At 38.6% G+C, this 25,407-nt stretch overlaps 1 protein-coding gene across 1 annotated transcript in view; it reads left to right on the top strand.

The window, feature by feature from the left end:
• ELL2 (elongation factor for RNA polymerase II 2) overlaps positions 1-21,906 on the top strand; it is a 73,762-nt gene extending 51,856 nt beyond the window's left edge. Inside the window, exons 5-12 of the mRNA XM_047839001.1 lie at positions 3,409-3,668; positions 7,051-7,175; positions 7,332-7,419; positions 9,018-9,591; positions 12,190-12,256; positions 15,677-15,848; positions 17,901-17,945; positions 18,036-21,906. Of these exons, the coding sequence (XP_047694957.1) occupies positions 3,409-3,668; positions 7,051-7,175; positions 7,332-7,419; positions 9,018-9,591; positions 12,190-12,256; positions 15,677-15,848; positions 17,901-17,945; positions 18,036-18,152 (1,448 nt within the window). The 3' untranslated portion in view covers positions 18,153-21,906. The remainder of the gene's footprint in view (positions 1-3,408; positions 3,669-7,050; positions 7,176-7,331; positions 7,420-9,017; positions 9,592-12,189; positions 12,257-15,676; positions 15,849-17,900; positions 17,946-18,035) is intronic.
• The last annotated feature ends 3,501 nt before the right edge of the window (positions 21,907-25,407 follow it).

Here is a 25,407-nt window from a genome sequence, read left to right as displayed (position 1 = left end):
CCTTTGGAAGAAGTGATCATAAATGCCAAATGTGGAGGTGGTTTCCATTGCATTGGCTTATGTATTTAACCATGACAGTCACCCCGTCATCAAGGTCCTGCCAGTGTTTTTAAAGCATTGGGTCCATGTTGCCAGGGCTTCTGATCAGGTTCCACAGAACAGAAAAACAACTACAGAAGATGGCAGTCCCTGCTCTCTTTCTGATGTACTATTTTAACACCTTCCTTTCAGATTGTTTACTCACAGCCGTTAGACAAAGGGATAAATACTTTCACCATCTCATATTAAATGGAGAAGTTAGAAGTAGACTCCTTGTTATGAAACAGCAGTTCAGATGTAGTCCCAGATTACCCAACTCTATCAGACCCACTGCTGCTGTTTATATAAGGAGCCTAGGGAATTGATTAGCAGTTGGGTCTGGGAAGAGAATTAAGTTCTCCCATGGGCTTTATTAAAAGAGCTTTTCTGAAGCAAATGTAAAGAAATAAAGCCTTTCTTCTGTCCACTTTGAACTGACATTTTCTTGCTTTTCTTTTTAGCATCTCAATTCTGTAACTACTTAGAGTACTGATGTTTTCTTCATCTGTAGCCTGTCCTACCTTGAACTAGAGGACTCCTTCCTGGTTAAATAGGCACAGATTGATGGGGCGGCAGTCTTTGTGTGAAACTCAGTAGCCTAGTGTGGCTCTGTTGTTCTTTTAGCATTTAAAAGAAATGGATTACCCCACAAGTGGCTGTTCAAAGGGAAAACAGGGCATCTGGCTGGCTCAGTCAGTAGACCATGGAACACTTGATCTCAGGGTCCTGGGTTCAAGTCCCATTTTGGGCATAAAGCTTACATTAAAAAAAATAAGTAAAAAATAAATAAAGGAAAAATGAGATAAAGGTGAAGTGAGTGTACTAGGGGTAGGAGATTCATGTACCAGTGACAGCCTAGCATTAGGCCCCAGGTGAGACTCCACTGCTGTCTTATCCCAGACCAGATTCAAATTTTTGGTCAAACATCATACCCATGCTCCTCTTAGAGAGCCTCCCATATTTGTCTGCCCTATGCTTACTTCAGGGAGGGGCAGGGGCAAACTCAGGAGACCTTGGGGCTTTCTGGAGACTGAGGATCAGAGGTGGGTCAGACATACAGAGGAGGTAAGGCAGCCTGGAAAACACTGGTAGTACTGTCACTTTTTGTTTTTATTTGCCTTCCTTGCTGGCTTGAATTCATTCTAAATGACCAATCATGGTGTGTATGAGCCCAGCTAAAAAACATTCTCTGTCCACTCACCTCCCCAGAGAAGAGTGGTGGGCAGGGCTCCATAGTCAGCTTTGTTTGGTGAAGTATAAGCTAAACAGGTTACAAAGGGTAGGGTAGGAGTGTGGGATTTATAGCACTTCCTAAACTTTTGTGACCCTGGATTTTTTTCCCCACAAATTCCTATTCAAATTTAGAGGAACAGTAGTGTTTGTTAATACGATTATAACTAAGAAGTGGTAGATTGGAAGGTTTATGTTTGCTGTTTTAGAAATTTCAGTGTGTCTTCATATGCTAACATCCTGGCAGTGTGGGAAAATACAGACTGCATTGTTTCCGGCTTCTCTGCTGTCTACTTGCTCTCTTGCTGTCATTCACATTGACATTTTGCTAGTCATCAAATACTGAATCAAGGTCTGCTAGTGGACAAAGCAGCCACAGCCCTGCCCATATGGAGTTTACAGCCTAAGATGAAACAATGGCAGACATTGGGCATTTGTTCATAATGCCTTTCCCACAAAGAAGTACATGTAGGAAAACTTAGGTACTAATTAATAACAGAAACTTCCACATGTTAAGTGAGCACTTTACCGTTTGAGCTTATCCCATTGAAAGTCTCAGTTTTCTCATCTGTGAGTGGGACCATGCCTGTTTCATCAGGTTACTGTATTGTGAGATCTAATGAGTGTAAAGGTCTTAATATAGTGCTCCCCCACCACATAATTGGTTCATGATAAATATTAGCTCCCTGCCCATCTGACATTGATCTATAAGAAAAATACAGAAACCAAATCTAAATCTATCTCCAAAACTCTAATTGCACGTTAATAGCTTTTCTTATCACTGAGTAGTGCTCCTTTAATGTTGAGTTCTCTTGTTGTGCAATATTTTGATCTGATATTTACAATTTGTTATGTCCAGGCAGTAGGGAAATACAAAAGCCAGTGAGATCATTCACCCTTTCTCCTCTATTCTACGTAGGATTGTGTCAAACTAACAGCCCCTCTGGCCAGGCCTCAGGACCCCTGCATGGACAGAGTTACTATCAGTACTGCTCTTGCTCCATTAAGCTGTTTTCACCCCAGACGGCAGCACTTAAGAGACTGCTTTTGCTTATCTGCTGTTTCTAGTTGCTAGTCTTGTTCCTAGTGCAGTTGTCCTACATTATATGTTATTAATATCCGCCCCCCAACCACATGGCATAGAGTTGGAGGTTCAGAGTGTATGAAAGGTGCTATAAGAGTCCACCTCAAAAATGATAAAATGAGGGTCTTACACAGCAGTTTAATTCTAATTTTTTCTTCAACAAGGAATTGTTACCAGGTTTTGTTTTTCTAGAAGGAAACATTTGCCACTTCTCAGTGTTAAGTTTAAGCAGAAAGTGGGTTAATTACCAAATGGCAGTCGCCTGGCAGGAATGATGGGAAGGCCTCATTTTTACCATTTTCCATTCCTCTAATTCACCTGTGTAGCTTCAGCCCTGCAGAGGAGGTATCTGCTTGTCTGGCCCTCTGAGATTTTTTGTTGGTTTTGGTTTTGTCTTTTGACTCCTAAAATTTGTTATGGCCTATTGAAAAGGAGTATGTCTTGTGGTTGCCCTTGTGAATGTTGACCCCAAATTATGTCTGACTCCCCTCTTTGTGGTCCCTGAATCTGTGAGATTAAGATAATTTTTCAGCTCAGCCAAAACTGTGTTCTTAGTGAGATACAACAGGTATTGCTCACATTTCACATTTGTTATATTCATTTCTGCCAAAGAAATGACATATAATATGTACATATAAGGTCAGTAAATAGCATGGGTAAGCATGGAAATTACTTTATTTGCACTTAACATGAACTACCTACAACCTTAAAATTCCCAACCACTTGCTACAGTTTGTGTCACTAATATCCATATGTAGCTAAATGGACAGAATGATTCTATATACATATTTATTCCAATAAATGCTTCTATCAAGACAATTTCAAATCCATAATCTTAGGCCATTTATTCAAAAAGCTTTCTGTTTGCATATCTCTTTAATGTAAAAACTGAAACAAAGTGGCCTATAATTCCCTCCAGAAATGAAGAAGTACCTGAATCAGAGTTGAGGAAACTGAGATGCTCATTATAATCTTACCCATAAATGTGTAACAATGTCATTTCCACTGGACTTTAGGGAAAAGAGTGCAAATTCGGAAAGCGCCTCAAGCTGTTTCAGATGCAGTGCCTGAGAGGAAACGGTCAACCCCCATGAATCCTGCAAATACGATTCGAAAGACTCATGGAGGCAGCAGTGTTTCTCAGCGTCCATATAGGGACAGGGTGATTCACTTACTGGCACTGAAGGCTTACAAGAAACCGGAGCTCCTGGCTCGACTGCAGAAAGATGGTGTCAATCAGAAAGACAAGAACTCCCTTGGAGCAATTCTGCAACAGGTGAGACATGCGGAGAGAGTTCCTTCTGTGCACCTTCTTGTTGAGAAGTTCATTTCAGAAGGCTTGTTAGTATTATTTAAGGTAGAGAAATTTCAGGATCATTTTGATCAATGGTATATGAATTATAACTCTTGAATATTAAGCCATCTTGTTTTAAACACCTAATGAAAAGCTCATTGAAATGTGGTCATTTATAGTAGGTCTTATAAGCTAGAAGCTTAAAAAAAGCTTTAAAAATCAAGTTTCAAGTCATTATCTTCATTTGAGTTAAACAAATTTTGCTCTGAAATTCCATTATAAAAGAAGTTTTTTTAAGCTTATTTATTTTTGAGAGAGAGAGAGAGAGAGAGAGAGGGAATGCACATGCAGGGGAGAGAGAGAAAATCTCAAGTAGACTCAGCACTGGCAGCGCAGAGCCCAGTGCGGGGCTTGAACTCATGAAGTGTGAGATCATGACCTGAGCCAAAATCAAGAGTCAGATGCCTAACTGACAGAGCCACCTGGGCACCCCAAAAAGGTAAGAAGTTTTTGTTGGCTGATTTTGGTCTTGGGTCACTAAAGTACTGCTGTAATTTTTATTGTTATATAGGTGAAGTTGTACGGTTTATTCTTATCAGTCTTTGGTTTGTATAAGCTAGAATATGTTTACCTACTAAATAGTTTCAAATGTGTCTTGCCCTGCATGCTTTTTACTCTACCTTTTTTTGTCACTGAGTGTGCTGAGATCATTCAGTTGTCTTTATTAAGGGATATGAATATGTAAAGTATTACCTTTGATCAATTACCTTATAATCACAAGCTTAAGTATTAAAGTAGGTCGTAGATTTTGTTGATGTCACTAGTTTGTCAAACTATAACTTGCTATATTTTTCATATTGATTTGGGGTCATAAATATTGATTACTGTTCAAATCAAAGAATTTTCTTTCTAAAGCAGTAACATTTCCACAGTTCTTAAATTTCACCATTAAAAAAAAATAAACCTATAGGTTTTCATTTATTATTCAAAGAATGACACTTTTAAGTCCATTTTTTCATCTATTCTCTTACATTCAAGTCATGATACTAAATATTATGAAAGAATAAAGCCAAAATCTCCAATTCTAGGTTAATCAACCCCCACTGTATCTTGGACATTCTCAAGGATCTTATTAAATTGTTTGAACACTTTTTGGAAACACTTAATTTAAATCCATATGTCACATAGCAGTTTTAAGAGCTCAAAAGACAGGGTGAAAGAATGAATGAGTGTCAGAGTGTGTGTGTGTTTTAATTTTTTTTTGGTGGGGGAGAAGGAGGGAGGTTCAGGCTACATATCACAAAATATCTGGTGACTGAATCTCCAGGGAGGTTGTAAATTACCTCCTAAGTTTATACGATAAAATGTAAAATGATGGCAGAGGCAATTCATTCACACAGAGGGTATTATTGATGTCAGTAGTTATGTGATTCTTTATATGTATATAGACATAAGTACATTAAAATGTAGGTATGCTTAATTCAGCAGCAAATGGGACATGAGTGTCTTCATGTTAATCATTTGGCAGAATCTAGAGCATAATCTTAACTGCACATTGTAATCTTCTGGGGAGCTTTTAAAAAATGCCAGTGTCTGCACTCTAACCCAGACCAACTAAATGGAGCAACTGAATGGATACTGACCATTAACTGAGAGGGGGAGGGATGGCAAAGGAACAGGTGTATGGAGGGGCACTAGGATTTCTGTTCAGGAGATGTCTGTTAGCCATAACCCAATAGTGATAGATGTTTAGTAGTTACATATAAGGCCATGGTGTTGAGACAACAATTGGAGGTAGAATTATAAATTAGGAGATAGCAGTATATCAATTGGCTATTGAAAGCCTTATAGCTGGCTCAGTTGGAGGAGCATGGGATTCTTGATCTCAAGGTCATGAGTTCCAGGCCCATGTTTGTTGTAGAGATGAAAGAAAGCAAAGAAGAAAGCCCTAAGGCTGAATGAAATAATGATGACAATGAAGAATACAAGACAGACAATAGGTCCTAAGCGCTCCAGCATATAGAAGAGTGCACAAAAAAGACAAAAAGGGAGAAGGAGGAAAGCAGGAGAAGGTCCCATTATGAGGACCTGAGGATAGTCTGTAGTCCTGAGGATAATAGGAAAAAGCTAAGCATTGTATTTTTCCACTTTGAGAAATCTGGTTTTGTGTCATCTTGTTTGCAAATTTGAATCTTAAGCCTACCATTTTCTACTTTATAACAGTATTAATGTTAGATTAATGTTAAGCTGTAAAAAAACCATAAACTATCATAGTATATTTGATAGTACTTTAAAAAGACACAGAAAGAAGTCAGTTTATTAAAAAGAGCATTTTTGGGACACCTGGGTGGCTCAGTTGGTTGGCTGAGTGTCTGACTTCAGCTCAGGTCATGGTCTCGCAGTTTGCAAGTTTGAGCCCCACATCAGGCTGTCTGCTGTCAGCACAGAGCCTGCTTTGGATCCTCTGTCCCCCTTTTTCTCTGTCCCTCCCTGCTCACTTTCTCTCTCTCTCTCAAAATAAATAAACTTAAAAAAAAAAAACAAAAAAACATTTCAGTAGGAAATAACTGGAGGATTACCTTTCCACCAGCCTTAAACATGACTCTTGCTTTGGCACCTGAATCTGTACATTTGTATTGTTGATGGAATCTAGGCCTGGACACTGTACGAATTGCAGTTAAGCAATAAGAAGAGATTACACTTGAGAATAAACTAGCTGACTAATAACAGTAATTTGGGGGTTATTTTGCTGTACGTTTCCATTTATTGGTTTTCGGGAATTTCAAGGACTTTGAATAAGTGGTTCTTCAGGAGATCTGGCAACTACAAGAAGCAAGCTTAGCAAGCCAAGGAAATGACAGACAAGGGCATCAGAATTGATACTATTTATGGAGATAATTTCTGCTGATTGCTGAAGGGAAAGTTTATAACCCAACATTTGGGCACTGTTTGGTTTGTACATAATACAAATGATCAAAGATTTTTACTGTGATTCACAAGTAACGGGAGTTAATGGCCAGAAGTAAATAATGAAGTTGTTAACCTAACTCCTTTGACTAGAAAAACTTGACTTAAAAAATATATATAAATAAATAAATCTTCCTCCACTTTTTACCTCAGTAGGCTGTTTGAATAGAAATGTCATGTGGTGGACGTTCAGGGAAAAAATATTTAGCTGCATATATAAAGTTTTAATTCCCCAATGAAGTCAAACAGCATTTATTGAGACCTGTCATATGCAAAACTGGCAGTCCCTTTGTAGCCAACTGGTACAGTTGTTTTCAGTGTAAATGCAAAATGTTGCCTGTTTTGGGTTAGGAAATAGCAAAAACGGCTAATGCTCTGTTTTCACACTATGTGCCAGGTAGCCAATCTGAATCCTAAGGACCTCTCGTATACCTTAAAGGATTATGTTTTTAAAGAACTTCAAAAAGACTGGCCTGGATACAATGAAATCGACAGACGGTCACTACAGTCAGTGCTCTCGAGGTAAATTTTTCTTCTTTGAAACCGATCAAGTAAGTGATAATATTAGTTATTGTTATTTTAGTGTTGAGAAGGAAAAGAGAAGCAAGGGTAAGCTTTTTATCATGAACATTTGAAAATTCTCTTCATAACTGGAACATATGTATGTATCCTTTACAGAAAACTAAATCCATCTCAGAATGCTGCCAGCACCAGCCGTTCAGAATCTCCTGTATGTTCTAGTAGAGATGCTGCATCTTCTCCTCAGGTATTCCTAAAATTACATAACCATAGCCCCTAAGTGAACTCTAGGGACCAGCTAGTTCATGTGGTCTGATTTATGCATGAGAGAAATGAGGCCCAGAGAAGCCGCACAGCTTGCCTGCCCAAAGTCACACGGCCAGCTCATGGCAGAGCTCTGTTTAGAATTCAGGTCCTGGCTCACAGCCCACACCTCTTTTTCACTACACAGCACTGCTTGTCAAAGTGCTTAATATCTACTCTGCTTTTCCATATTTGAAGTTTCCATTTTATTATAAGATTATCTACTTTTTTATTTGGTCACTACCTAGAAGACTTACCCAGTCCTGTATTCAGTCTCAGATTATATTGAAAATTGGAGGCATTTAATACTACCTGAAACATGTTGCAGAAAAATATTCTTAAGGAAAAATGTTTATAAAATAAGCAAATAAAAAATTCTGTCCTTTTCATACATGTGTGTCCTTAACGTATTTTTCAATTAAATCCCAGTCAGAATATTCCAATTAGACCTCACTCCTTCCAGCTTAAAATTTCCCCCAAAAGATTCTTTATTTCCCTGATTTGAAGATTGACAGTGGGACAAACCTATCTACCCCAGTGCTGCTCACACAGTGCTCCTCTCTCTGGACCCTCCTCCCAAGGATTCGGGAGACAGGACAGATGTGTGGACAACAGTAAGCTTGCTGTGGGCAAAAGGCTACTCACATGTCAAAAACTGTTAGAAACCTATTGTGAGGAACAGAGGGAGAACAAAATAAAAGCAATTTTGTCCTTGCATGTACATTGTCTATAGAATCCTCACTTTTAATGCCAACTGCCATGAAGTTATTTATACTGTAATCTAATTATGTAATGGCTGCCAAATCAATGGTGCTAAATTGGAAACAGAATAATTAATGGGATGATTAACTGTTATTTTTTTTCAAGGTGAAGCTTAGGCCACATTATTACATTGGATGTATGCTTTGTACTTTTCGACTATCTGAATTCCCTTTTTAATTTAAGTATTGTTATTGCTGGATTGGGATAGTATTAGCATAATTTTTTAAATTTCTGAAATACTAATTCCATATCATTTTTATGGACTAGTTATTAAAACTTACCTTCCAATCTGATGAAGAGATATATTTAGAGGGGAAAAAAACTGAATAGCATTTCAGCAATAATAGAGATACTTAGAGAAATTACTTTGAAGGTGCTGGCTGTTCCCATTTTAAGACAGGTAAAATAATAAATGGCAGCCAAAATATTCATAAGTAGAGCATGTTAGCACATTGGAGGAGGTTAAATAAGTGTAGGCTTTTGTTGCCCTTTACCTACCCTTCTTAGTCCTCACCGAGTGAATTGGTACAAACTGCTTTCTCCTTCCTCTCTTTTAATATAACTAGGTCAGCCACAGCCCTCAGAGGAAGAAGGTTACCTCTTCTTAGTACTCTCCTAAGTGGTACAGTCCACATAAATGGCATAGTCTCTCCAAGAACTTAGGGTGGGGCTATATGATCAGAAAGTATAAGTACAGTTGTTCATATGGTAGCCAATGATGCACATATTGAGTTTTAATGCAAAGTGGCTCGTTTTTGTTTTTCTGCCCCTCCCCAACAGAAACGGCTTTTAGATTCAGATTTCATTGATCCTTTAATGAATAAGAAAGCTCGAATATCTCACCTGACAAATAGAGTGCCGCCAACATTAAATGGTCATTTGAATCCCACGAGTGAAAAATCTGCTGCAGGCCTCCTGCCGCCTCCTGCAGCTGCTGCCATCCCTACCCCTCCACCACTGCCTTCAACCCACCTGCCCGTTTCCAACCCTCCTCAGACTGTAAATTCTAACTCCAATTCCCCTAGCACTCCAGAAGGCCGGGGGACTCAAGACCTACCTGTTGACAGTTTTAGTCAAAACAGTAGTATCTATGAGGACCAGCAAGACAAATATACCTCTAGGACTTCTCTGGAAACCTTACCCCCTGGTTCAGTTCTACTAAAGTGTCCAAAGCCTATGGAAGAAACCCATTCTATGTCTCACAAAAAGTCCAAAAAGAAGTCTAAAAAACATAAGGAAAAGGACCAAATTAAAAAGCACGACATTGAGATGACTGAAGAAAAGGAAGAGGACCTTAAAAGAGAAGAAGAGGAAATTGCCAAGCTGAACAACTCCAGTCCAGATTCCAATGAAGGTACACTTTACATTTGTAAAACCAACTACATGTGTTAAATGATCGGGCAGAGCAGACTATCGTGAGGGACATTATGCTGTTTATATAATTAGTAATGCTTTTTTATCAAATGACCTTGTGTTAATAATCTTAGTGTTGTGCTTTGGAGCAGATTTTTCTTTTCTTATATTTAACATCAGTAATTTTTGGTCTCTTTTTAGCCAACTATTAAACATAGTTTCTAAATTTGATAATAACATGGTAACATTTGAAAATGATTGTTATCCTCTAGAGACCCCCTCTTAAAAGGTAGACTTTGTTGCTCTTTTCCATAACTGTCAGGGTATTGCACAACCTCAACGTGACCTATTCTCTGCCATTCTTGAACTAATTTTACCAGACACACAATTAGCGATAAAAATAATTCTTTTCCTTCTTTGCCAGAGAAACAGGGTCACCCCTGCCTTAATTAATGTTAACACAGGGGAAATGTCAAATTCTTTATAAAACCAGCAAGGTAAGATTGCATATGCAGATCCATAACATCATCTTTATTCAGAGGGAAAGCAATTTGTCTTATGCAAAGCTGTTGGCACTTTGCTTGATAGAGCTTAAGAAATTATTTTTTCAATTTTGAGCACACTGTTTTAGTAAACTAGCATTAGTAAAATTTAACCATTTCAAGCTTTTGAAAACTTAAAAAGCCAGATAACCTAGAGATGCAAAGAAGCTTAAAATAATGCTTTACTTCTAAAGAAAAACTAATCATAGGAAGACCACTTACCTAAGGTGTAATGATTTTTAACACCTAGTAATAAAATTATATTTTTCTTATTTAAAAAAAAAAAAAGTTGTGCTCTAAACCTTAATGTCCCCCAAACAGCACATCCAAGATTCAAGCCCCTCATTTAGCATTGCTGCCAATTTTAAACTCAGCATAACCAAAGCAAAATTCTCAAGGAAAATACGACTTTAGAAAAGTTACTTTAATGAAGAGGTTAAAGAGTGTTTGCCTTTCTGTAATTTGCCCATAATACTGGAAGTCTGTAATTCTTAGATTTAACTGACCATTTTTTACCACATGAGAGGTGCTTTGCAGCATAGTAAAATGCAGTGCCTTCACTGACCTGGATTGACTATACTGCACATCACAGCTTATCTGTTGAAATATTTAGATCAGTGTGATACTATATAGTGACCCAAAAGGTAGGTGTAAGCTTTTTCCCTCAAACACTGTTGTACTTAAATTTGCCAAGTCAGGAAGAGGCAAGCAGTAATAACACCTTGTGTTCAGAGTTAGTATACCTGGGTATATCCCAGTCCACACACTTCCAATGCTGAGATGGTGATCCTGAGTCAGGCTAGTGCTGGGAGGATTGGATCCCAGTATGTTGAGATGTACAGCAAAGTTTGAGTGTTCTCAGAGTTGGAGACTTGAAGAAACAGACTCTCTGAATCCTTCACTAAGGATGTAGTACCTTTCAAAGCCATTTGAGATTATCACAAACTGAGGATAGATCCAGACCCACATCCCCTGAATCTGTTGGAATTTATCTAGGTCTATGGCAAAGAAGAAGCCAGGTTGACATGCACTTAATGCCTTTTCCTTTAAGACTCAGGCTATTATTTAAAAAAAAAAAAAAAAAAAAAAAAGGAGTGGGGGGAGTCTCAAAGTCTACACACACACACACACACACACACACACACACAACAATAAGGCCACAGAGTCTGCATAATTTATTTCGTATACTTGGTCTTTTAAAATGTTGAACTAAGGAATTATCAAATATTCACTTTTGTTTTATATTGAACATGTCCATTTTGCCAGCAGGCAGGGTTAGGATGTGAGTTATTAATTTAATTCTAGTTTGAATGATAAAAAGTTACCCTAATAAAAAGTCTAAACTTACCCTCAGGAAATGTTGGTTGTGTTCAAACAAATAGAATCCTGAGTGAGGGATTTTACACATTTTCATAGCATAGCCATGAATGACTGGCACTTTATTTGTCTTTTTTTTTTTAAACAAATCTGTGTAGTAATATGAGATTTAGAGATAAGAGACCAGAGGAGTGTACATCGGTGTTCAGTAATGACTTATTTTAAATTACTTCAAAACCCATATGGGAAAACTTCCTACCCCTTCCACTGTCTGCATACAAAAAGGGTAGCAATAAAATACAGTGACTGAAGCGGTCTGCTACCTGACTTCATTGTCTCATCTGCCTTGTTCGAATCCTATGAAAAGTAGATGTTGATGTAAAATTTGTATCTTCCATTGTATGGCTGCATCTGCCAGCACAGTCTTTGAATTGCTGGGCAGATGCCACAACTGTTATTGAAAGAATAGAAGACTGACCTTGGGTTAAGACGGAATTCCTTTATTGTGCAGACACTGCGGTAGCCAGGGCGCTTTCAATGCCTGGCGTCAGTTCTGCTGGCCCTGCTCACAGGGCCTCTGTTGTTCGTGTGCAATTGTATTCCTTGCTCACTGTTGCTTATTGAGATGGAAGAATAGAATTTGAGGAAGAGTGTTCCAGATGTTTCTGATCTATTTTAGAATTATAGGCATTTTATAACCATACTGTTGGGTGAAAGCTTGATTTTTTTTTTCTTTGTAGGAGTTAAAGAGGGCTGCACTGCCTCCACGGAGCCTTCTTCAACAATTGAACTCCCAGATTATTTGATGTAAGTTCAGATGTCTGCCAATGGGAGAGAACTGTTTAATTTTAGAAAGTTTGCAAATTCTTTTCCCATAATTTGCAAATGAGAAAAGAAGTTCCAGAAATAGAGTCCCAGAGCCACCCCTGCATTTGAAAGGCTGCCATTAAGCCTGCTCGTCCCAAATCCACCCCTGTCTGCCTAAGCAGGTTGTGTCTCCCCCAGCGCTGAGTTCTGCTCTGTGGCCTTTAAGTATAGAGAAGCCTGTCCTTTGTTCTGTGGCCAGGTCAGGCATTTGATTGTGGAAGATTTCAGGGGTCTGACTCTTCAAAGCTGACAGTCTATCAATGCACATTCACTTGTTGCCCCAAAGAGAGAGTTTATTACTGATAAAGTGCTTAAATCTCCACAGTTAATACAAAGTAGAGATAGACTGATTTTCATTTAAATAAAGTTCTGCCATGGAATTAATTTTAAAAGGAGAGAAGAGTAAAATCAGATCATTTCACTTTAGTACCAGTTATAATGTTTTTCTTGTTATGACAACAAGTTGCTAAACGCTGAGCTGGGGACATTTTTGTAACTGGTTATCACAAAAATTATAACTTGTAGACATAATTCTAGCTTTTTTATAGACTCAAAGGCTTCTGTAAGAAGAAATAATTAAGTTGCAAGAGCCTGGAAAAATGGAGAGTGGAAGAACAAACAGATTTGACTGCAGATAGCTTTGAAAATGAACAAGTGTGCAAAATAATTTGAATGTAGATTGGAAAATGGACTCTGAGCTGTATGAACGTTTTTTCTCTATTAGCATCTCATGGTGGACAAAGTTAAACTGTGCTGTTTAGCATTCCGTGTACCACAAAATGTTGATTTCCAGAGTAAAGAATATACTTAAAATGTGTTACTTTTGCTTAACAGTAGTGTGAAAGCTATACTTATTGGGGAATGATACAGCATGAAACCATAATGCTGGTTATCATCTCTTGACTAAAAAGAACCCAAGAAACCATACCGAGCACTCTCTCATCGGAGGCGGTATTTGGTTTTAGAGTTCGGGGCGTGGGGGAGCTTTGAAAAGTGGCCACCACCAAGCTGGCCCAGGGAGGGTTGCTTGGGGGACAGCATAGCGTCTGGCTCCACTGATGAGGGGGTTTGCCTCTCCTACTGCAAACCCACTTCTCCTTAAAAGTCTTGCGGAAGTTGGCCCCCTCCGTTGACAACTGCAGGACTGTGCTCTCATTCTCTTGCGGTGGATTTTGAATTCCTCTTTTTTGTAATATTGATGTAAACTAGTTCTGTGTGACAGAATCGTGTGGGGAGGCTAAAAAAGAATTCTAACCCTTTCCTCATGCACTCAGGATGTTGCTGTGCTTTGTCAACTTAACCAGTTAATTCTATATTTAAAAACTGGTTTTTAACATCCTAATCTAAGGGATGGTCGCTGCATCTGCCTCAGTGCATTTTGGCACATTTGTCACGTTTCTGGCTCTCAAAAATCACAAAAGTATGTAACCTGTGTAATCGTTGGCTTAATTTATTGAAGTAAAAGCAATTTATTTTGTCACAAAACTGTCTTATATGATTATAGCCAATTTTCTTAAAATGGTGAGAAATCATGGATTTTCAGAAAAATCACTGCAATTACAGAACTTAAGCTGTTTCTTAGGAAAACCAAAAAGACATACAATAAAACCTTAATGATCAGCCTCTGAATAATTCATACCTAAACCACAATATCCCTAATTTTTATATAATAAGAATACTTTTGTTACTTGTGGCTGTGAAATATCCAAACCCTTTAAAATTTTATTCCATCATTACATTTAGAGCCAGCTGTAGAACCATAACAATTTTTGTTAAAAATAGTGAAATGCCTTTCATTAAAGTGCCAATATAACCAAATAATCTTCTATAATAGCAACACAACTGTTGGCCAGATTGGTGTTTTTCCCTAAGGAAATTATTAAATAAAATACTGAGTGTGTAGCCTTGTGTGTGATCTTGAGAAAGCAGGATATTTCATAGAACACATTAAGCCAGAGTTTCTCGAGCAGTATAGCCGTTTTGCTTACCTGCACTTGTCCCCAGGAAGCTCTTTCCCGCCCTGGGCTTCCTCCGCTGTGACATCAGGACAGCCCTGCGTCACTGCTTGGCTCACCACACTCTTCTTACATCAGAGACATCAGCATACCAGTGCTGTCTCCCTCACACTTAGAAACCGAACCTCCACAGAGGCTAACATGGCATGAATAAAAATATTAATGAGGACATTAAGTGCTCAGTTGCATCGCTTTTCTCACATTGCCAACCAGACATTTGTGCCATCTCATTTTAAATAAAACTGGTAAGGTTATCTAAAACCATTTTTGTGAAGGACTGAACTCCAAGGTTTTCCCACAGTTAAGAATATCTGTGCATGTCCGGGAGTGCTGAAGCACCTGCCCCTGATGGAGATTGCTTTGGAATGTCAGTTTTTATCTCAGAAAGTCAAGGGAACTTAGCATTCCATGGCAGGAACGCAGAGTACAGAGACCCAGGCCAGCCCCTGGTGTGATCCCACTTCCCAGAGCCACAAACAAATAATACTGTGTTTTAATATTAAAATGATGTTTTAATTTGCTTACCACTGAAAAAACTGACACGCTGGGAAAATGGCCTTCACTCACCAGTTCCCTAGAGGTATTTACACCCTAAAGTGAAACAGATTCGTGAAGAAACTAAGTTAGAATAATACTGTGACACTGACGTTCAGTTACATAGAATATGACACTTTAGGGCTGAAAAGACCTAGAGAGATATGCCCTTTTTTCTTTTTTTTTTTTCTTCCAGTCTGTCATTTCAAAAGAGGAAAATTATTCATTCCCTTTTGTATTCTATACATTTGCCTAGTCAAACATGGGAGGAAAGAGGCAGAGGGAACAAGCCTCAGGCACCTTACTGGCAGCAGGTGTAAACGGCCAAAAGACAGACCTCCTCTTAGCCGCACAACTAGAGAGAGCTTTGACTTCAGCGTTTACTTAGTGACTGGGTGACACTCTCCTGGTTTCATGTTACCCACCGAGTCCTTCTGTTTCCGTGTGACTCGGAACAGATGGGTTGGCCTCTGCCGCTAGAATGGTGGTGAATTATTTTGGATAGAGAAAGGTTTAGGAAGCTAAATCTGTATAAGCCTTGTTTTCTAGTCACACTTCAATTCCATTGCCACCGTGTTCTTTTCACATTTAACTTTCCTTCACTGAACATCTTAAGCTCTCCTGTGGGATAATTTCACCTGAAAGTTCTTTGAAGGAGTGACATGGCAGCAAACAGTGGCAGGGCAACTTTCAATCTAGGGAAACATGCTTGGATACAGTTTCTAAATATTTGTTTTAAATGTCAGACTTGTGCATTATGTTTATTCTGTAGTCTCTCTCCATTTATATTTTTTTTCTTTTTTCTTATTAGAAAATACATTGCTATCGTCTCCTATGAGCAACGCCAGAATTACAAGGATGACTTCAATGCTGAATATGATGAATACAGGGCCTTGCATGCCAGGATGGAGACTGTAGCTAGACGATTTATCAAACTTGATGCACAACGAAAGCGGCTTTCTCCGGGCTCAAAAGAGTATCAGGTAAACATGTTTGCTCCTAGACAGGCTCACTTCCATATTTTACCTTCTTTGTTCTCTACCCGGTCCACCCCCAGGCATCCCACTGGCCTTTGGAGAATGTCCTCTGGCAAACCAGCCTCTCTGCAGCTTTTGGTCTTCATTGAAAATTAGCTAGGAAACTAAATACAGTATTTGAAATAGTTCTCTAAAATAAGTAAACACAACGAACTGTATTTCTGTCAGTGGAAAATAACTTTATATAACATAATATGTATCAAATATGTAATAGAGGCTTATATACTTACTGTAACATAATAGAGTATCAAGGTAAAAAGCAAACACAACTAAATAGGAAAAAAGTTGATTTGGAATTCATTGAAATATTTAACTGCATTGCCAACTCAGACCATAGCTGTTAGATCTTGTGCTGTTCCCAAAAATTGCTATTTCAAGTCTATGTTTTTTTAGAAAAAAAACTCAATCTGGCCTAGAATAGGGAAGATATAGACATAAAATATAAAAAGGGTTTAATACCACAGAGATTTGGGGCTTAAGTGAAGAAAAGCTTGGTGTTTCCAGCTATTCCAAAGACTGACATTTGTTAACAGATACTAAGCCATTTTCCCTTCCCTACTTTAATTAGTAGTATTACCATAGCTGGCAAACCAGTAAAAGCCAGACCCACATACTGGTTGCTCTTTCTCATAGTTATAAGCAAAAGGATTAATACAAATGAATGTGTCCCTCCTTATGTAGGCCAGATAAATTTGTCACAATTCACAACCGTAGACGATGCATTCGTTCTGGCCTAGTAACTGTTGTTCTGACAGGGACCCACATGAGAGAACGTGAATGGGTTTCCCACAATTGGCAAAACAACCTGAGAGCATCTGTGCTCTAAAGACCATGCCTTCCATTAGTGGGTCTTAATCTTTAAACAGGCTGCCTAGAGTTATGGAAGACTTTGCCAGAGGAATTTGTGTTTGAGGGTGCAAGAGGTCATTGATATGGTGGGGTGTTTTTTTCTTTCTTTCTTTCTTTCTTTCTTTCTTTTTTTTTTTTTTTTTTTTAACATGTAGTTATTTACCAGTGTACCATAATTATATTTAAACTAAAATGTAATTCCAAGGATTGCTTAGTGGTTAGGAGCTGGCTACGGAGCTAAACTGCCAGGGTTTGATTCCCAGCTCTACCATTGAATATTTGTGTGACCTTGGGCAAATTACCTAACTTTCTTCAGAATCCCCATCCATAAAATAAAGTGATTAGATAGAGTTGTGCAGAATAAACCTAAGTATTTGGAAACTGCTTAGTCCATAGTACATAAAGTTAGATAAGTATTAGCCATCTTCCCTAGCCACCCAATTTCTCTCCTGAGAGGCAATCAATGGTACTGGTTCCCAGTGCATTCTTTCAGAGATTTGTGTGTGTAAGATGTATATACACATGTATATACACAAGCAAATTCACCTGTGTGCTATATGTAATTGAATCTAAGATGTCATCAGTTACAATATGTACTATTGTCTTCTGTTCCAGTAAGTTAAACTGTCACACATTATTTGATTGCATTAAAATGAGAGGAAACGTGCATCTTAGAAGGAAGTTGTTAGAATGTATTATATTTCTTCTCAAATGATATCAAACTGTATAAGTCATTCTGCACTTTGCTTTTTTTCACTAAACAATATAATGCATCTTAGAGAACTTTATATAAGTACATGAAGCACTTACCCCTTTTAATGGCCTTTTCGTATTCCTTTGTATGGATTAATGGACATTTAAATTTTCTTTACTGTCTTTTGCTTTACAAACGGTACTGCAGCAAATAACCTTCTGCGTGCAGCATTTCACTCAGGAGCAAGCAAATCTGAAAGAGAGGTATAAGTGCTGAGTCAGTTTTGCATTTGCTATTTTGATAGCAGTTGCCAATTGTCTTCTTTAAAGAGCGTACCAATTTACATTCCCATCATCAGTATTTCCCCACCCTTGCTGAATGTGTGTTAGCTGTTTATATTGCCAAAAAAAAAAAAAAAAATTGTTCCCTTCTGATTTTAATTTTTAATTTTGTAGAATGTTCATGAAGAAGTCTTACAAGAATATCAGAAGATCAAGCAGGTAGGAATCATCGCTGTGGGTTTCTGACCCGTAGTTGGGGCAGTATTATAAATTCTGCAACCTAATTCCTCCCGTCTGTTTCCTCTGCAGTCCAGTCCCAATTATCATGAAGAAAAATACAGATGCGAGTATCTTCATAACAAGCTGGCTCACATCAAAAGACTAATAGGTGAATTTGACCAACAGCAAGCAGAGTCATGGCACTAGATCTCTGCTTGGACCAGAAGATGTGAATAAACTTAAGCTTATTTATTTAAAATTCCAAATGAGTTGCTCTAAGATGCTAAAAAAATGAAACTTTGCTTGTTGAAAGTTTCAGTATTAGTAAACTTGAGTTATTTACTTTTTTTTTTTTTTTCCATTTTACTTTGCTTCCCTGCATTTTTGAAGCTGCTTTTTCTGGTCCTTCTTCCCATGCCTACGCCACCCCCAAGACTTATGTTTGTCAATAGAAATAATTTTTTTTAGATATTGGAGATCCAGTGTCTATACTTCAAATCAGCTCTTTTCCTTAAAAACTTATGTTTGTCATTAGAAATGATTTTTTTTAAGATATTGGGGATCCAATGTCCATACTTCAAAGTTATGTGTGTTTAAAAAAAAAAAAACAGTAATGTGCAAGGTGAAATGCTTTTGGATAAACATAAGCCTATTTTCTGACCTTTCTTAATGCAAACTCTTTGCCTTAAATGGTAGAATATTTAGAAATTTGCACAAAAATACAAAAAAAATTTAAAACATTGTTTTGGAGGGTTAAGAAATAGAAAGGTGTATGTGTATGTGTATAAATATGCACACATATGTACATACAGGCTGACTTGATCTAGAACAGTAAATCCGCCCTGCAAGTTAACCCCCCATTGCAATGGTTGCCTTAAGGTGTTTGCTAGTTGTGTACATAGTGTGGTTAATCATTAGCTACACTACTTCCCACTTGGTTAGAGCAATGGGAAGTATACTGTGGCCTACCAGCGTCTGAAAGCGTGTGCTCGACCAGTATGTGTGCAGAGGTGGTGTGGATGTGAGCGTGCATGGAGGAAAAAAGCTGCTACTCTCAGTAGGCCAAACGCTCAGGTTAAACAACAGACGAGTGTTACTGTAGGGTTTTTTGTTTTTGTTTTTGTTTTCTGTCAAATTGCTACTTCTATCGTGGAAGACAAAAGCATTTCCATTTCAACAGTTTGTCAGCTTTATTAATGTTGGGCAAAATCAATATGTTATGAAAATGAAACAGATCTATAGTTTTGGGGCAAAATTATAAAATTAAACATGTAGGTAACCTATTTATATACTGCTATAAAGTATTTTTTGAAGAGAGATATGCAAAGAAGCTATTACCTACATGAAATGTATATTTAAAGATTTTTTTTCATCCTGGGAGCCAGGAATATAAAAAAGAGCAGATATATTTAACCATAACATACTGTGATTCATCAAACAGCACAAACTTTCATTTCATGGAGTTTATCTGTTGACGTTGATTTAAACTATCATTTGTTTTATCATGTGGGAACATAAGTTATGTGGTCAAAAATATAAGGATTTTGAACTAATGTTGATTCAAGTTGTGTTGTCTTATCGTATTGTCTTTTCAAAGTGCTGCCAGTTGAAAAGGGAAGCATTATGTTTACAAATCTGTTTTGAAATGTTTGCCAAAATTTTGGTAGTATCTTTAATAAAGATGTTTGTCTCCAGCATCCAAAAAATAAATAAATAAATAAGTAACTTTGTTGTGTATCGGTATAAACCAGAAAATGTTGGTATCTAGAGAACCTGAGAGCATATAGATGAACTTTTCTCTTTGAATTCTTCTAAAACATTAACTGGAAAGAGTAGATAATATAGAAATGTATGCAGAAGTAAAAGGCGATACAAAGACTGATACAAGACCCTGTACACTATAACTCTGTAACATTACTACAGGAATTTGATTTTTCTGTAGCACAGACGTCCTAAAGAATTGGTTTCTTTTAGCATTGAGATCCCTGGTGCTCTTCCTTTTACCTCAGAATTGGTACAATCATTACTAAATGTTCATTGATTTCAAACTTTGAGTTGAAAAAAGATAGGAAATGGGAATAAATGTGTTCCTTATATTATGGTGGAGTCTCCTGAGGGATTTGTCTATAGGTAATGACCTCACTGGTGTCATTTCTTGGACATCTGGGCCTTTTAATCAAAGATCGTCTGCTGCTATTTGCTATGAGCAGTGTTTTTCAAAAGCAAGGTACTTGGACAAACACTTGCATCACCCAAATTAGAATCTCTGGGTATAGGACCCAGGTCTCCACATTTTCCTAAATATATGCTCCAGGTGACTTTTGCAAGTCAAAGTGTGAGGACCATTGGTTTAGTAATGGCACTAAACCTTTAGGTCTCTAAATCTCATGCCTATCCATGTCAGCAGGTACAAATCACTCTTCCCTCTACATGATATGAGGCATCCTCTCAATTGCTTCACTGCCAACTCTTATTTCAGATCTTGTTTACGAACAAGCCTTCCCTGGTTGTTAGCCCTTGGAGCTCCCACCTACCCACAACAGCACATCTTCTGGTTTACAAATTGGGTGATAATGGAAGCTGGAGATAGGTCATGAAAATCCAGCGTTGCACATTCACAGACCTGACCACCTACCTATAAAAGCCTTAATTTAGATGTTTGTTATATACATTGGGCAGATCCTTGCAAAATGTGTGTTTGTTGGCGCAAATTTGAGCTATAAATCTCTGAATCTGCTATTTTGAAGATGGCCATGAGCCTAGTAAAATATTTATAGTCATCCTTTATCTCCTACTGCAAGATTTTTAGATTCCCTCAAATAATTGCTACAGGAATGAGTGGCCACTTAGTACCAGTTACTCTAGTGGAAAGATTTATTTAGTTGTTTTGAGAGACACAGTAAGTATAAAACAGCATTATCAAGATGAGAGAATGAGGGATGTGTGTATGTGTGTGTGCGCGTGTGTGTGCATTTGTCACATTTCATCTAAAATAATTTGAAGCACTTTTGGAAATTTTTACCAACACCAGATTAACTCCAGATTGAATGAGCAGCTGAGTACAAACCAAAAGGAACATTCACTAGATGTGGTTTTGTTTTTTAAGCAGGGGTTCTGTTTCCTATCTTGTTATTTATTTCCCTTGGAATACTTGGGGGTAACTTCCAACTCTTGAGTTTGATGGTGGTTCAGTACTTGCTCTCACAAAAATAATTGGTGTGGTCAGTTTATATCATTGCTCCATGCACAGTGACTGTAAAAATTCAGTATTCATTTCCTTTCATCTCTGATCTTTTAAACTTTGTAGTTTTCTTTTCCCTTAAAGCATTTCACCTCATGATGTAAAACAAATGCATACTTGCCATGTTGGAAGCAAGATCCTGAAATGGTTAGACACAAGTGGTCCATCAGTTCCAACACTCTCCTTGGTTGCTTTACCCCTTCCACTAGTGCATTCTCTGCTTCTGGAACTTGGCTGAAACTCTTTAGCCAGTTCACTGTATTTCTGGCAGTGTGAGTGTTGAGTCGTGTATGCGTGGTATATGCCCTTACTACTATTGAAGTTCTTATGGTTTATTACTTGCCTAAGTGTTATTGAATCCTTTTCTTACGTGTACCGGATGGGGGGGAAATTCTAGCCAGCATTTTGAGGAACTTTTTGTGAAAGAATATTAACTGACACTACTAAATGAAGGCAACAGAAGATGTTATCATTGTTCTTTGTAACCCAAAACTAAACAAGGATGTGAGGCTCATTTCTAAGTATTTCTGTGTGTGTGTGTGTGTGTGTGTGTGTGTACACACACACACACACACACACGTAACACACTGTTTCTCAGTTGTTCCACCCAAACCATGTTAGGACCCTCAAAGGTAAAATGTCACAAGGACTTTTCAGCAGCTGTGGTGGTCCCTTTTGTTCTACACCAATTTCAGTTCAATAAAAATGTTAACTTTGCAATTCTGGGAATTGTTTTTCCTTTGTCTCCTTTCAAGGCTCTTAAATTTATCTTTCAAAACAAAAACAAAAAAACCCTAACAGTGCTCTCTGATGCCCTAATGTAAATGATCCTCCTGGGACAGAGCTATTTCTTGTTGGCGACTCTAGGAAGTGGAGGCAGGGTATTTGTTCCAGGACCTGCCTGTTTTCAAAGTGTAGGGCATGCCCTCCAGAGGCAACATCTACTTGGAGAACAAGAATCACTTACCGATTGTTTCCTATACGTGCATTGTCCCATTACTCCTCACCTCAACCCTGTTATCTCCATCTTATAGGTGAGTGAACTGAGGCTTAGAGAAGTAACATGACACAGCTAGTAAACAGTGGAATCTGGGAAACCTGACCCTGGCATCTGCGTTCTTAACCGTTTCTCCATATTGCCCCTCATGTGCTGGTACCTTACAATGAGCTTCACAAAGTGACCGTTCCAGTGACACCACACAGGCTAGACAAACTCTTGATTCAAAGGAGACTAGAATGTGGGGGGTGGGGTAATATCTAGATTATTGTCTGTAAGTTGATTTTGTCAGAAATGGTAAATGTGAAGGAAGGCCAAGTACTTTTTAAGAAAAAGTATGTTTCCCTTGTTTTTGAATGTCTGCAGTCTTATCAGGCTATTTGAAGGAGACTGGGACAGTGCAGGTGGAGACAGGAGGCAGGGTCTGGAATCACACGATCTCTTCTTCATAGTAAAAAGCTATCTCAGGGGCCCCAGGGTGGCTCAGTCGGTTAAAGCATCTCGACTCCTGATTTTGGCTCAGGTCATGATCTCACAGTTGTGAGATCGAGCCTGCAAGACCCACGTCAGGCTCTGTGCTGGGTGTGGAACCTGCTTGAGATTCTCTCCCTCTGCCTCTGCCCCACCCTCGTTTGTGTTCACTATCTTTCAAAAAAAAAAAAAAAAGCCATCTCAGTAACAGACTCCTGCTCTAGAGGCTAACCAGTCTGAATTAGACATAAGGATAGTCTCCTAGCTAGATCTTTAACCTCCAAGTTTTACACATTTTCTGAAGGAATAATAGGAGGGAAAGGAAGAAATCCTCAACTGAACACTGACATGAAAACCTAGAACAATCGGTCAGTCGGTGCCAGCAGTGATTCTGGTTAGGTCTACAAAGAGCCTCACGAGCAAATGAGGTCCCCAGTGTTATGATTGTGTCCGTAGCCCTCCCCCACTGGACATTTAACACTGTACTTGTCTTTTAACCCCTTCCTCAGGTAAAGTGAAAACATGCCTTCTTACTGGGCCATGGAAAAGGCTTCATCGTTGTTTATAAAGCACAGGGGAGTTCCATGAAAAACAGCCATCTAAATTATGGATTGTCTGCTGAAAGCAATAGGGAGAATTTGCCTCAACTGATTTTCAACTGATTGCAGCGGAGGCAAAGCCAGAGAGAGGCTTGAGGCTTCCAGGTGGAGTGTTTGGGGTTCATTTTATTGAATGCCAAACCTATGCAGACCTGCTCCACTGGTTTTACCTTTCTGAGATTGGAACAGGAGACTGGCAGTGGCAGGAAGTAGCTCTGTTATTTTATGATTGCTCAATTCTCAAGCTGGGGTCAGATGATTCTGCTATGCATGACAATAGAGATGTGTCATTTATAACTCCTGCCTGCTGAATTCAACTGGCCAGCCAGGCTGGTTTGTCTTACTGTAATTAGATCCTTGATGCAATATGGGTATTTGTAGATGAAGAAGAATTCCATTTCTGGGTTTGTGAAATGTAGGAGAGTGCTTCCTAAAGATGAGCTCATGTGATTAGCCACTACGCTTGAGTTCTAAAGCTTGGGCTTCTAGAGGAATGGCCACCTGCCTTCCTAGACTTAGGGATTCCTAAGGGCTTACAGAATTCCACTGTGGTATCAATAGGCAGCGTGATTCACCTCGCCAGCCTCATCACCTGCTGATCCCACCCTCTGAACACCACACAGACCTGCCTTCAGGTGCTTCTATCCCAAGGCCTTACTCAGTATTTGCTGTCCCTTCTGTCCCACAAGGTCCATCTTCCACCCCTTCCTCACTTAGCTAAGTCCTCCCCACACTCAAGATCTCCCCTTAACATCACCTCCTCCAGGAAGCCTTCCCCAACCTATCTCAGATTAACTCAGGCCACAATGGTGTATGCTCTCTTTCATCTTCTACTTCCCCTTTGTGGCATTTATCACAATTATAACTAACAACTAGTTGTATTATTAAATAAGTTCCAAGAGAGTAGAGACTATCTCGTTCTCTAGGCTGTTCCCAGATCCTAGCCCTGGATCTGGCACAGAGGAGGTGTTCAATAATAATTTATTCAAAGAATAAATGAGGCAGGCTATTCATATATGTCCTATTTAAAATTAACATGGCCAGAGGATTTGGATTACTGCAAGAGTCTGCTGTGTCAGTTAGGTCTATGTGCCTTACCATATCTTCCCCAATTCATGATTTAGGAATTAGTTACCAATGGCAGACTGACCTTACTTTGAGAGTCCCTTTGTCATGTTTAACAAACTGGACACCTGCATAGGGGATGTCTCTTTCCAACTTTAGCATTCACACCTCTAGTTGCCTCTGGAATATTAAGCATCTCAACAGTATATAATGGTTTGTAATATAAAATGAACTGATTTTAAAAGTTACTTTTATTTATAATAACTGACAGGTTCTGATTTCATTTCCTACTATATTTTTTCTATAGCTTTTCTCCCACTTGTCAAAGACATGGTAGAGGACAGCAGTCTACAGATGTTATATATCATTTTTTTAATCTTCATTAAAGCAACTCTGGTCTGACATTTCTTTAAATTCGACATGAGATTTGGTTACACTTATTTTATGCCTAGCATTTCTGTAATCTTCCAAGCATAGACATTTTGAGGACAATTGAAGGACTTAGGGATTCCTGTAATGATAGAGCAAGCAGAGCCTGTTAACAGCATCCAGAACTGTCTGGATTTCATAGATGATGAAACGAAGATGTTTAAATGACGGCCACACAGAGCAGGATGGGACCCCAGGAGCTTATACACTCTTCCTTGGGAGGGACTGAGAGCAGCCCATAGCTACAAATGGCCAACAATACAGAGTCATAAAGTACCAAACAAGGCACACTGTACACATGTGATTCAGAGCAATCAAGCCAGACAGCCTGGCTTAGAGTCCTGGTCTGCCACTCACAAACTACAGACCACAGGCAAATTTATAAAGCCCTGCAGCCTGTTTCCCATCCGTGAAGCGGACGGTACCTACATCAGAGGATTATGATAATGTATAGGTAGAATGGTGCATGGGACCTAGTAAGTTTTCTATATATTTTTCACTATCTTCTAATTATGTCTTTCCATCTTTTATTTGGATTTGCAAAGTTTTGTTACAATATACCTGACAAACAAGCAGCCTAAAAGCAGGACTAAAAATCCTATTAGGTTAATTTAGATCTTTGTATCACTGTGACTGAGCCCCTATTGTATGATAAACACA

This window comes from Prionailurus viverrinus, chromosome A1, assembly GCF_022837055.1.
Source record: "Prionailurus viverrinus isolate Anna chromosome A1, UM_Priviv_1.0, whole genome shotgun sequence".
In the NCBI taxonomy this organism is placed as follows: domain Eukaryota; kingdom Metazoa; phylum Chordata; class Mammalia; order Carnivora; family Felidae; genus Prionailurus; species Prionailurus viverrinus.
This window is presented reverse-complemented; position numbering and strand designations above follow the sequence as displayed.